At 37.7% G+C, this 13,469-nt stretch overlaps 1 protein-coding gene across 1 annotated transcript in view; it reads right to left on the bottom strand.

The window, feature by feature from the left end:
- LOC124118441 (deleted in malignant brain tumors 1 protein-like) overlaps positions 1-13,469 on the bottom strand; it is a 196,527-nt gene that overhangs the window by 166,368 nt on the left and 16,690 nt on the right. The window contains exon 3 of the mRNA XM_048398648.1: positions 117-449. Within this exon, the coding sequence (XP_048254605.1) occupies positions 117-449 (333 nt within the window). The remainder of the gene's footprint in view (positions 1-116; positions 450-13,469) is intronic.

Raw genomic sequence — 13,469 nt, 5'->3', positions numbered from 1 at the left:
GCACAGAGTTAATCCTGTGAAGGTGATTGAAAGAACGTATCAGTTTATGGTTTCCAAATACATATAATCACATTATAACAAATAGTATTGTTCAATCAGTTGGGCCATATACTCACGTATTACATCAAGCACCTGTCCGCAGTCAGACATCTGATCCCCTCTAGAGCCTGGTGAACCCCTGTAACAACTGTAGACACCACGGTCAGAATTCCAGACAACATCATACAGCAGGAAACTGAACACACCAGATCCTGACGAGTCAATGTTCCCAGTAAACTCTGCTCTTGTCCTGTACGTGCTAGTGATGTCCACCTTGTTATAGTTGGTCACATGGAACAGAGTAATGTCTGATGAATAACGTCTCACTGTAAACTCCCTGACAGCAGGCTGGGGTAGTCTCCAGGACAAGGTTGCATTACTTCCTTGACGAGCATATACCACTGCAGCAGCTGAAACACAACACACCGTCTGTACTGTTGGGAAGTGGTTAATCAACCAACTGAAATTAATTGGTTCGTCTCAATTTGATGTTTTTCAATGTAACTTTCAGTGATACTAGATCACAACTGTTACAAAAACCACACACAATATTTTTTAACATAGACACTTTCTCACAATTTCCGTCAAGTTGTTGAGAGAGATGTAAAATTGTTCGGCTTGATGATGGCAAATTGCATTCGATTTCTTGGTCGTTTTGAACCTTCTATCAATCGTATTATTTCATCTAATCAGAACACATCTTATCCTGTTCAGTTTCTTGTTTCTTTCTGTGACCATAGCTATCCAACCGTGAATGTTTAGAATGGCACACAACTCTTAACTCCCCTCTTTTGTTAGAAATCCCAAAGCGTACTGGTGTTAAATTACGCTGATTGTGGGGCCATTGAGGCTTAATTCATTTTCATTCGCCATTAGAGTTAAACAGCAGGACAGGCAATAGCTATTGATATTTTATTTATTATAACTAAGCTTATATATTTTATGATCATATGAAAGTGGAGAGTGGTAAATGCAAAATGTGCACACTATTGACAGTACACAATGACATAGAAGAAAGATAATGGTATAATGTTGGTTGACTAAATACACTGGGTTTTTTTCATTAAGATTAGAAATTATTATTTCACAAGTGACATCTACCATACTATTCAAGATGTCTTGGTCTTATTTAGTTTTCATACATGAGACCGTTCGGGATCAATCCACTTTCAACAGGATTCACATAACAAATGAAAACAAAGCTTAATAGGAACAAAACTAGACTAAAAACGGACGGACGTAAGACATCGAAGGATATCCCAAGCATGAACAAATCTAACAAATGATGACGTAAGAAAGGCGTTGGAGAATAGTGATACTTGTACTGAAAATCGGGAAAAACCGCCGTTTTCAAAAAGCTCTTCGTGTGCTTCAAAACATGCATTGTTTTATATCTATACGAAAAGAAGTAAACAGATCATAAATGTCTAAGAAGAAACAACTAATTTAGATTATTAAACTTCAACTATCAGGTGCCAAGGTGTCTCTTCTGATCATGATGTAGCAGTACTGCTTCAGTGATCCTGGTGACCTTGAGGTACCTCCAGTAGCCTTGAATTTTGCATTGTGGCCATATGTCCATATAAACCACCCTTTTGGGTTCAAATATAAACTACAAAATAGTTTCAACTTTAGAGACTAGCAAAAGTATGAGGGCACCTCTTAGGCGTATCCTTGATCCTTGTGGCGACAGACACCACGATGTAGCTTACATCCACCGACAATTGGGAAACATCTACATGGGGTAAATCACCCAGTTTGACTTGATATCGGCAGCTGTATTGAGGAACGCAAGTTGTCTTAACTTATTTTTCAGTATTATAGGATATCGTTTCAATAAGGACGTTGTACCCAGTTCATGGGATGAGAATGTAATTAACCCGATACCAAAAGCTAGTACGAAAGATTCATGTAACCCACTAGAATAAAGAGGTATTACACATATTTCAATCCCTTGTAAAATAAATGCAGATATATTAAACACTCGACTGTCTTGTTAGTTGGAGAGCAATACTATCTTTGCTGATAATCAAAATGGTTTCCCAAAAGAGAGAGATTGTACGGATCATCCATATGTTTTATCTACTGTAATCTAAAATAGAATAGCTTAAAAACAATCAAATTTTGTTAGTTTTGTGTAAAAAAAAGGCGTTTGGTACCATTACAAGAGAAAAGATGCGGTTCAAGCTGGGAAAAGTAGGTGTAAAAGGTAAAATATTGGACGCCATACAAGTTCTATATCGTAATGTAAATTGTTTTGTAAAATTGAATTGATATTTCACTGAATTTATCGAGGAGTAAAATACGGCTGTAAATTCTCCCCTTCTGTTTATCATGATTTGGTTGAATGTGTTAATAATCTCAATAGATGATATAATGTTATCTGTGTTGTTGTATGCTGCTGATGTCGCACTCATTGCTCCAGATGAAGCATCTCTACAGTCTCTGCTAAATGTCTTAAATGATTGGTGCAAACGTTGGCAATCAACTGTAAATGGCAGCAAGATAAATATTGTACACTTTCAAAGTGCTTCTGTGACACGACCAGAGTTCAATTCAGTTGTGGTGATGTCACATTACAGAATGTTGAAAGTTAAAGATATCTTGACTAATGGTTCATTTACTTTTTAGACAGAGGAAAGATTGTAAGGAAACACTAAAATCTGCCAGTCGCGCCTTATCATTGCTATTTAAGAAGTTTGATGTGGCAGGAGGTATGTCTAACTATGCATGTGTTAAGTACAAAAAGTTATCTTGTTGAACCAGTCATGTTTTATGGATCATCAATATGGGGTATAAACAAATTTATGCAAGTTAATATCACAGTAAACAGAGCATGTCTAAGGCGCCGCGATTCGCGGTGAAGAGTTGCGTCCCTTGGGCACGCAAGAAACCTATGATTGGGGGTTCTTACCCCGGTTCGCCCCGATTATGTTTCTAGGTTTGTCAGCACCTAACCGTGCTTGTGGGTTTCACTGAAGTGGTAAACGTCTGAGACCTGCATCACTTCGGGCTTTCCTCCCACATTAAGCTGACACGCCGTGATATAACTGTAATACTGTTAAAAGCGGCGTTAAACCCAACTCACTCACTCACTATTTCAAAGAAATTGGTGTGTATAATAAATTTTAAATATGTATGTGAATAATTAAATGCTTGTTTTCAAATTTTGCGTGATGCTACTATCAACTGACATTATTGAAGGCTCTGTCCAGGAGGTTAAAATACCGTAAAATTATTGTCCCCGTGTGTGACATGTAATCCTATTAAAATCGATGTAACTATCATCAACCAGTGTTTTTGAGCCAACTCATTGCTGAGTATTTTTTCATATTGGCTAATTTTGTGCACAACCACCAGATCCTAAAGTGATGACGTACATCCTGCTGGGATATCATGCAGGAAGCAGAGGTACTGTAAGTCCCCATGATCCCCAGCGAGGTGGCCTAGCTTTGGGTACTGGTGGCCTATAGCCCGTGTTTTAAAACTGTATACATGATATCATTATGCTCAAATATGTTTCATAAATTGTTTTAAATATAACTTTGCATAAATAACTAAATTCTGAATATATTAACTCCTCGCTATATGGCTGAAATAATGCTGATGCAACGATACATTTTAACTCACTCACTCACTCGACTATGACATTTTCGCTAACTCTTGTTAGGGGACAAAAATAATAAGTGCAGAGATCTTTAGAACTCCCAGCATGCATTAATAGGCCAATTCATCAGTTCAACAAAATATATACAAATATGCACACGTATATACAACACTGCAACATGCACAGTCTCATTCGCTTGTTTATGACTATAATTAGACTTATGGAGAAATAAATGTCTTTTGTGTAAGCTCTGACATTTTTATAATTTATATGATGTCTTACAGTAATCAGGTTTTTTTGTTTCATGTACACGCGGTACACTGACAGAGCATTGGCCTTACTTAAGGGGCATTCACACGGTACAACTAGTTGTATACAATCTGTTGCATGCAACACATTGCATCGTGTGAACGGGCAAGTCGGTCCAACTTTTGACGTATGCAACTTGGTGGATGCGAGTTGTACGAAATAGGACATGCTCTATTTTCATGCGACAAGTTGTTTGAACGCAGCCAATCAAAACGCGTATGAAAATCAGGTGACATTTACACGTCAATTTGTAAACAAAAATGGCGACTCCGATTCACGTCGGTAACTTCTGTTTTTCGGTATCCTAAGTGTCACCACACAATAAAGGACATATGAAAAGTAGGTACGTAGAATACCACTGTATTTGCATCGGTCTTATTCTCCAGGTTAAACTGTTCATGGTGTTATTTGAAACGACAGGCTATGTGACTGTACACTGTACTGTAGACCTAGATGAGATAAGGTCCACATTACGTTTCTAAAACTTAAAATACATCATACACACAAATACACGTCACAGTTTTAGATTCTATGGGAAAGTATCTATAATATGATGCCATTAACAACTAATTTAGCCAAAGCACATGTATCACTAACGACACCTGAAAATAGCATACAGCGAAAAAAATGCCATTTTCGCATTTTACCAATTCACTGTTCTAAATGTGATTATTTTTTCAAATAACGTATAGCTACATGATAAGTTCCATTACAAAACCATTGGGTGTCTGCCCTTTGTCAAAACACTAATCATCATTCCGAAAAGACTCCAATATCCCAATATTCGTTTTCGAAATATAAAAAGTCGGGACCGAACCTCCATGTTGGATAGTGTTGCAAAATCACGGTTCTTTTCGCGTCAAGCGAGATGCCTGTCACATCACATGTATTTCACACTCAGCTACCATACATACATCTCTGAATTCATCACACCATTAAGAATCAATTGACATTTTGTCTAAGTCACTAATACAAACGGTCCAAATGAAATCAACCGCAATATTCAAGTGTGAAACCAAACCCTGTGCTCTGAAACCTACCAGTGGGCCTACTCATTTAAAAATGTAAACAAAGCAAACTTCTAGTTTTACTTAACATTTTACTATTCCGAGAGATTCGGTCGACAATTTGTTGCACACATTTGCTCAGTTTATTACGAATATGCATGGGTCGATAATCGTTGCAAGAATTGAGGAACGAATAATTAGAGGCCAGATACTTAGGCCTATTTGGAAAAAATCAACAAAAATCGTTCAACGTGCCGCCATGATTGACGCAAAATGACACAGACTGACGACGGTCTGCCTTTCCACGTAGTATCAAGGCGAGAATGGAAACATAAAAACAAACAGAATTTAATGATTTCAGATTGATTCAGATTACTTAACTTACATGACTCATTTATGTATGTATGTGATCCCAGCACTACGGTAAAACCTACTCCAAACATTCCGCGTACTGCTATCAGTGAACTCGCTACGTTATGACGGGAGGTTACCGATAGTGATGTCATATTAGTATACGTCAGCATCAACATCGTTGTACATATTTGTTATTTTCTTTGAGGTGCGGGTGAACTAGTGCACACCGCATTCAGTTCATGAAGTAGTTCACTGTTTCAGTCTTGAATTATAATTTGAATATCTCTATCGTTTCACCCAGCAAAATAATGCACTGCTGCAAAATGGATACATGTATGCAGTACTGTTACTAATATAATCTAAAATGCCATAATCAGCTGTTTGTTTGGTCATAGAAGTTGACATGCATCCTGTTATCCTTTCCGTAAGATGCTTTGTATATGTAACACACTGCAGCATATACATATTTCCTTTGGAGAATTGTGAAATATTCATTGTGGAAAATTTATATAGATAGGTTTAATAAAAAGGGCATAAATTCATGGGTGGAGGTGGGTCATGGTCTGTTGGGGTTTGGGTGTGCCTTGCTGGGGGTGGAGGTGTTGTGGAGCTGTTGTAGTGATAAGCCCAACTTTCTGTTCTTTTAATCGAAATTTTCCATACTATACCCGAATATAATTGGTAATATACTGTTGCTATTTTGAGTTACCGATTTCAACGTTTCTTATAAATTGGGAAATAAGCTTAAACTATCTGATTTCAACTGGCCAAAGGGCACTTTCAGGATTTTTATAGTTCATCTTCTATATTATAACAAAATCTGAAATATGTCTTCAGGACGTTTTGGATGACAATCATTCAATGTCCCAGAAAAGGAACCGATGTGGCTATTAAAATCGATAGCTGTGTGGGAACTTTGTAGATACACATAAACAAAAAAGATACTAGAATATATTGTTCTGAGCCAAAGCAGATGCTAACCACGGACATGACGGATACTGAGTTTTGCAATGACTTGGAATTGCGTTGTTTTTTTGTCTTTGTACATGTGGGCATCGCCGTCGTGTTTTGACATTATGTAACGGAAAATTTGTTTTCGACACATAATACAAGTACGTTTTCATGTCGAATGTGTCACGTTATACATTTATTTTTTTAAATTTTTTTTTTTGAAGGGGGGTGTTAAAAATTCAATAATATACAAGTCCGTTAAATTGCAACGTCAGAGGTTGGTCCAGTACCGCGCGACCGCAAATCTCGCACAGCATTGATTTTTCAAAGTTCTGCGTGTGAACATTAACTCGGCAACCAAGATTCCAGCGATAATGTAGTGAATCACAAGCTTTTTGTCAGAGATCTCCGCCTTGTGAATGCCGAGTTGTATACAACTTCAGTTTGTGCAACTTATTGTATACAACAAGTTGTATGCCACTAGTTGTACCGTGTGAATGGCCCTTTAACGTGATATTTTGCATTTGCTGCTGCAAACAAACTTTCATGAATTTTTCACTCTTCACCGAACATTAGTGATACATGTTTAAACACGTAAAAGTTTGGGATAAGACATTTAGGCAAGAAGTAGGCATCCCCATTGGCACCAATTGTGCTCCCCTTCTTGCGGATCTGTGTCTTTATGCATATGAACTGGAATTTCTGTTTGGATTTGCAAAGTCAAAACAAAGTAATTGGGCCAAGAAGTTTAACTTATGCTTTAGGTATATCAATGAGTCGATATCGTTCAATAACAATCAAATAACCAATTCCCTTCCACTGATATTTACCCACGTGAACTAGAAATATAGGAGACCAGTGAGACCGCTTCATCTGTTTCATCACTGGATTGTCTGGTCCAGATTCTATTATTTACAGACCTCCGTCATGTCGCCGGAATATTGCTGAGTGTGGCGTTAAACAACAAACAAACACATCATATTTACATTTATGCATAACGATTCAGAGTAACAAAACAATCTCCACAAGACTGTATGACAAGAGGGATGACTTCAACGTTCCAATAGTCAACTTTACCTTCATGACGAGCAATATTCCATTTCCACATTTCACGACTTTGGAGATTCAATCGGGCATACTCTTTCTACCAAGATTTTAAAGCGCCATACGACTCTTGCTCAGAAGTTGTTTGATCAAGGTTACAACATGCAATGCCTCAGTAAAGCTTTCAAAGAGGTTTATGGTAGACATGTGGAAGCTATTTCCAAATTTGTCGCAACAGTGACAAAAATTATGACCGATGCAATTCACCATTTTTACTTGTACCATATGTTCCCGTGTTCAGTTAAACAATTGACTTGCCTTGCATGTGTTTGTGACGTGTGCCGCTGGTGGGGCAGGATACGCTCGGATCTTTTCGAGAATACCTGGTATCATAACTATTTGGTAGTGATTCACACACACATACTCATGATATAGTCAGAATCCTATAATCGACTCTGCTTTATATGGTCTTTTGTTGTTTCAACAGATGATTTACGTATTACCTTTTGAAGTGGTGATCCTTAGCTAACTTTGAGCAGTGCTTGAGTTACCAAACTGTATGAATATCGGATATTGTTTTGTTTGTTTCTTGTTTAACAACGCACTCAGGAATATTCCAGCTGTATGACGGTGGTCTGTAAATCGAGTCTGGACCAGCCAACTTCAGAGATTGACCACATGAGCATTGATCAACACAATTGGGATTCGATGACATGCATCAACCAAATCAGCGAGCCTGACAACCATTATACACTGTTTGGCCCTGACTCAATGAAGGTTCACAGTCTGATAAACTCACACATGAAAGTTATAGTTTAAAATCGTCCGTCGTCGCCATCGTCAAAAAAACGTTTTACATTTCTGACCTCTCTGAAATGGATAGAAGGATTTAGCTGAAATTATGTCGATGTTTGTTGAGATAAGGGTGGTAAAGTTTGTTAAAGGCATCAGAAATTGAGATGTTGCCATGTAGCCATCTTTAAGTAAAAAACCTGAACAATTAAAAACTCTTCTAAAAATCTTTACGGGCCAGAGGCTTGAATATTTTTGTGAGATGGTTATCTTATATTGTAACAAGTGCTGGTACAGGTAACTCTGTTTGGTTGGGTCCTAAGTAGTCCCTTCAGTCATTTCATTCTGACTAAGAACACATTCATTTTGACCTTTACATGTTTGAATAAAGATCAGGGTTCATTCAATTTCAGTGTAGGCATCAGAAGGGCCTTTTTATCTTCCTTTTTGGCCTACATGACTTGGCAACCATTGTCACATTGGCCAGTAGAAAGATCATTGAAAAGTTCTAAAATGTCTGGGATTATAGGATGATTTAAGGAGACACTTTTTGAACATGCCAAGATGAAGGGTTTTTTTTCTATTGATTAGGTTTATGATGTTAATTTGTTCAGGAGCTCTCATGCTTCTCTGTAGTCCAGTGGATATAGATGTAGACTTGAATTCCAGAAAGGTTGCTGGTTATGAGTTCATACCCAGGTTTCAGCAATGATTTTTTTGTATAATCTTAAATGTATATTGAAGCCTCAATTTCACCTCTTCCTGTCATGTGATCAGGTGTGAGCACACAATCTCCATGCATTAGATGTACATGTGCTGTGTGATCCTCCATGTTGCCTGCCGATTGTCACAGTCTGTATGAAAGTATGTTGGAGCACAAATGTTAGATTTCTTTTTGTATTTCTGACATTTTGTGATGCTGGGTTAACGCATTTATATGCTATTGTATTTGTTGAAATAAAAAAAGTGAAATTAATGCATCCGTTTTAAGAAATGTCAAAACATGTCTATATAGAAAATTAAGGTCTAAATGTCACAAACTAAACTTCCTTTACTTTGTATTGTAGTTTACTAAACCTCGTCACTTCGTCACATAAAGCATCATTTCAATGTTAACAGTTCGTGATGCAAACGAAACGTTCAGTGTGAAACGTTTAAAGATATGACACTGACAATAACTTCCCTGTGATGCGAGCGTTTCAGAGTTTTTTTGTGTTCTTGCATCTACACTTTTAAGTGCCTGAAGTCATGACAATGAATCGGAGAAGATGATGAAATTTTTAGATTGGTTTTGTTGCTGAATATAGATCAAAGCTGTTAAGATAGTTTGGCCTTAGCAGTAAAGATATAACTAGTATCTGGGATTCTTGAGGAGACAGTTCTTGATCCAATGACGGTGGCACTTGCAACTTTGCCACCATCCTTGGGCCCGTCTGTAAAAATGTATCTGTGAAAATTGTATTTTGATCGTAGTTGTTTATATGATTGTTGATAAACCAAAGGATTTGTTAAAACTGTTTGAGCTGAGTGAGGGTAAGGTCTACCTCTGGCTTCACCATCTGCCAGGGAGGAGAAGACAGAATACGGTAAGGTGATATTATATATATTCTATCTGTTCTAGCTGCGGTGATGTGTGGTTGAATTCTGACTCCAAGAGGTGGAACCAGGTTTGATAGATTTTGAAACAGGTTTTCATATTGACGGTAAAAAACATAATTGTATGCTGGATTTGATTCATTTGAGTGCAATTTAGTGATGTATTGCAGTGAAAGTTTAATGTTGCATTGTTCGAGTTAAGGTTCATCAGCCTCCACATACAAACAGTCCATGGAGGAGATCCTAAAAGCTCCAAAACAGAGCCTTCAGCCTTGATGGTGTATTGTGTCTAATTTTTCTAAATTGCTTTTGCAAGCTCCACCATAGACAATGGAACCACAGTCTAGTTTGGAGCGTTTTAACGATCTGTACAAGTGAAGGAGGGTGGTCTGACCCCCTCCCCACTGAGAACTTGAAACGACTTTTATTAGTTTTAACAAGTCGAGAGCCTTCAGGCACTTTGCCTTCAGATATTTGATATGTGGTAAGAATGTCAGATGACGGTCAAATATTAGGCCCAGGAATTTGGCCTCCTCTACTAACTTGATAGGACTACAATCTACAAATAAATCTGGACCCTATGTGGTTTGTATTTATGACAAAAGTGAATACAGTTTGTTTTTTTCTTTGAGAATTTGAAGCCGTTTTCGTTCGCCCATTTTTGAATTTTGTTAAGGAGGAGCTTTCTATTGTATTCATATTCTTACCACGACAAGACATGTTGAAATCGTCCACAAAAAGTGAACGATCAACGCTACCGTTTAGTACTTTAGTAAGACTATTAATATTCATGCTGAACAATGTGACTGATAAGTATGCTGCCTTGGGGAATGTCCAGGTCTTGATCGAAATGATCAGACAGGGTAGAGCCCACTCGTACTTAAAATTGTCTGTTATTTAAAAATTGAGATATGAACTTAGGTAATCTGCCCCTCAATCCAAATTCATGCAAATCTTTAAAAATACCATGTTTCCCCGTTGTATCATATGCCTTCTGTAAATATGTTGTTTGTTGACAATGGAATCTTTTATAAATGATTCTAAATGCACCAAATGGTCAATGGTACTTCTGGTTTTTTTTCGGAAACCGCGCTGGATGTCACTCAGGAGGTTATTGCTCTCCAAGTACCAGACTAATCGATTGTTAACCAATGCGTTCCATGGTTTTACAAACACAGCTAGTTAATGATATTGGACGGTAATTGGATGGATCTGTATGATCAACTCCAGGCTTTGGTTGCTTGGTTTGTTATTTAACGCTGCACTCAGCAATATTCCAGCTATATGACGGCGGTCTGTAAATAATCGAGTCTGGAGGAGACAATCTAGTGATTAGTATCATGAGGTCCAGGCTTTGGAATAGGAATAATAATAGCATTGTGCCACGAAAGAGGAAAATTTCCGGTTCATATTTCATCAAATATATTGAGTAAAGTTTCCAAACATGAATCGGGCAAGTGTTTCAGGAGCTGATAGTTGATGTTGTCAGCTAGGGCAGTATGTAATTCATGGTATGAAAATGTTTCGTTGTAGGCCCCACCATTATCAGAGTATAAATTTACCTTTTTCTTTTCCTGCTGTTTTTGAAACCTCTCAAATTGAGGATGATAGTTTGATGATGAGGAATGGTTTGCGAAAGTCTCACAAAGTTTGTTGGCAATTTCAGATTTAGTAGTTAAAATTGTAGTACCATCTTTGAGATGGTGAAGTCCCGATTTTGATCCTTTGCCCTTATTCTTTTGCATCATGTTCCACACCTTGGACATGGGTGTTCAGGAATTGATATTTGATACATAGTTCCTCCAGGATTTATGTTTATTCTGTTTAAAGGTACGTCTCGCTTTGACGCCTGTGATTTTGACGTTATTCAAGTTGTGGACAGTGGGATGTGGGCGGACATATTTCTCAGCTTTCTTCCTATTTTTTCTAGCTTGTTTATAATTATTATCTAACCATGGTTTACGTATATGAGGGTTTGCAGAGGACTTAGGAATGCTTTCGTCTCTATTAGCATTTAATATATCTGAAAAAAGTTGTACAGGATCAGGAACCTATCTGAAACAGTCACGTTTTAGTTTTTCAGAACATAGTGTTTGTAGACCAATTTGCCTTTGTAAAGTTCCACCTTGTTGAAGGTGGTTCGTCAGACGGATAAATGGTTGAAAGTATTGTTGGAAAATGGTCACGTCCACAAAGGCCATCAAGGTCAGAGTATGTGCCAGTGGCAGGATGCAGATATGCGTTATTACTATCATTGAAGCTGCATAAATCTTTTCCCTTATTATTTGTATGAGTGTAAACACTATGTTCAAAGTAGCACGGACACCAAGAGATTGATAGGTACTGTACTGACGGATATCAAATATATTTGTGATTTTTAGATATGTTTCTTGGAGACAAACAGCTGACGGTTTACAATATTGGATTTAAAGTTGTATTTCAATAAAATTCTTCTTAAGACCTCTGCAATTCCATTGTATTATGTTTTGTGGATTCATGGTGGTGCTTCCACAGGAGAAATGTCACGCGAATTTGAGGAATACTTAGCGGTACTCCTATTATTGTCAGAGGAACAAAGCCATTATGGACCTCTTCTGGGACCCAGTAAGGAGAGGTGGCCTTTGGTGTTTGCAGCTGTTCTTTTTGCTGCTTCTTTTTCAATAATTTCCTTTCCTTTGGGGCTGGACAAGACTTGGCCAATGTAAGATCACTCTGGCAGTCAATAGAGGAAACGGTGGCAGGAGGACGAGAGACAGCAACAGAGTAAGAGATAGAAAGCAGTTGAACCTACAACCCTCTCCTATCCTTCATAAAAGAAGAGGTTTTGTTCGGTCTTGATTTTCATTATCTGTAAATCATGTTGCCACACAGGGCAGGTTTTTCAAGATTTGGTTTGAACGACTCTATTTATGATGGTTGCAGCGCTCCTGTTCGAAACCGGGTGTGTGTTCATTAACGCAGCATTCCGCAAGTTTACTGCTATATGACTGCGTCTGTATATAAACGACTCTGGTTAAACAATCCAATGATTGGATACAATCAGCAACGATCAACGCTGTCGGGGTACAGTGATATGCCATCAACCTGATCCATCAAATTGCCTCGCACGACATGTGTAGGATGCTAGGAACCAATTATAACCCGGATTCTAAACAGATTTGCAAATGAGTCGTCTTTTAGTAGCAATGGGGTGCTGGGTGTGAAAATTAATTTGTCTATATTAACAACATATTGCTGGTGAGTGAGGAAAATGTTCATCATTTTGCTTTCTATTCATGGTTACTGTACAATTAATGCATCAAATGCGATATCAAACTTCCATGCATGTATTTTAGTGACTTTGTATTGTGATCTGGTGTTTGTAGTATTGAATTTGTTGTGCTGTAGTAGCATTGGCTTCATTTCGTATAATCATAAACTTCACATGAAATGTGTCTGACAGTTAACGGATCACAGTACAGTCTTCAATAATTCTTATTCTAGAAGACATCTGGCATTACCCAGATTGTCAGAAGGGCTGTATTTCTGGTAGCAAACCCGGGTACTCTCTCAATGTCTGACCACTAATTGTTCCAAACCTAAGGCACAGAGAAGAATGGGGAGTCGGACAGCTTGGAACTTGGAATGCAAGCACATAAACGCGATGCAGTGGTCGTTCAGAAAGCCTCTCCTTGAAAAACTGAGTCTTGGCCGATTTATTATTATTATTATTATTATTATTATTATTATTATTATTATTATTTACAGATTAAAATAAAAAATGCAGCAAA

Source organism: Haliotis rufescens, unplaced genomic scaffold (assembly GCF_023055435.1).
Source record: "Haliotis rufescens isolate VD_foot unplaced genomic scaffold, xgHalRufe1.0.p SCAF_18, whole genome shotgun sequence".
NCBI lineage: Eukaryota > Metazoa > Mollusca > Gastropoda > Lepetellida > Haliotidae > Haliotis > Haliotis rufescens.
Note: the sequence above shows the minus strand (reverse complement) of the source record. Positions and strands in the feature narration are given on the sequence as shown.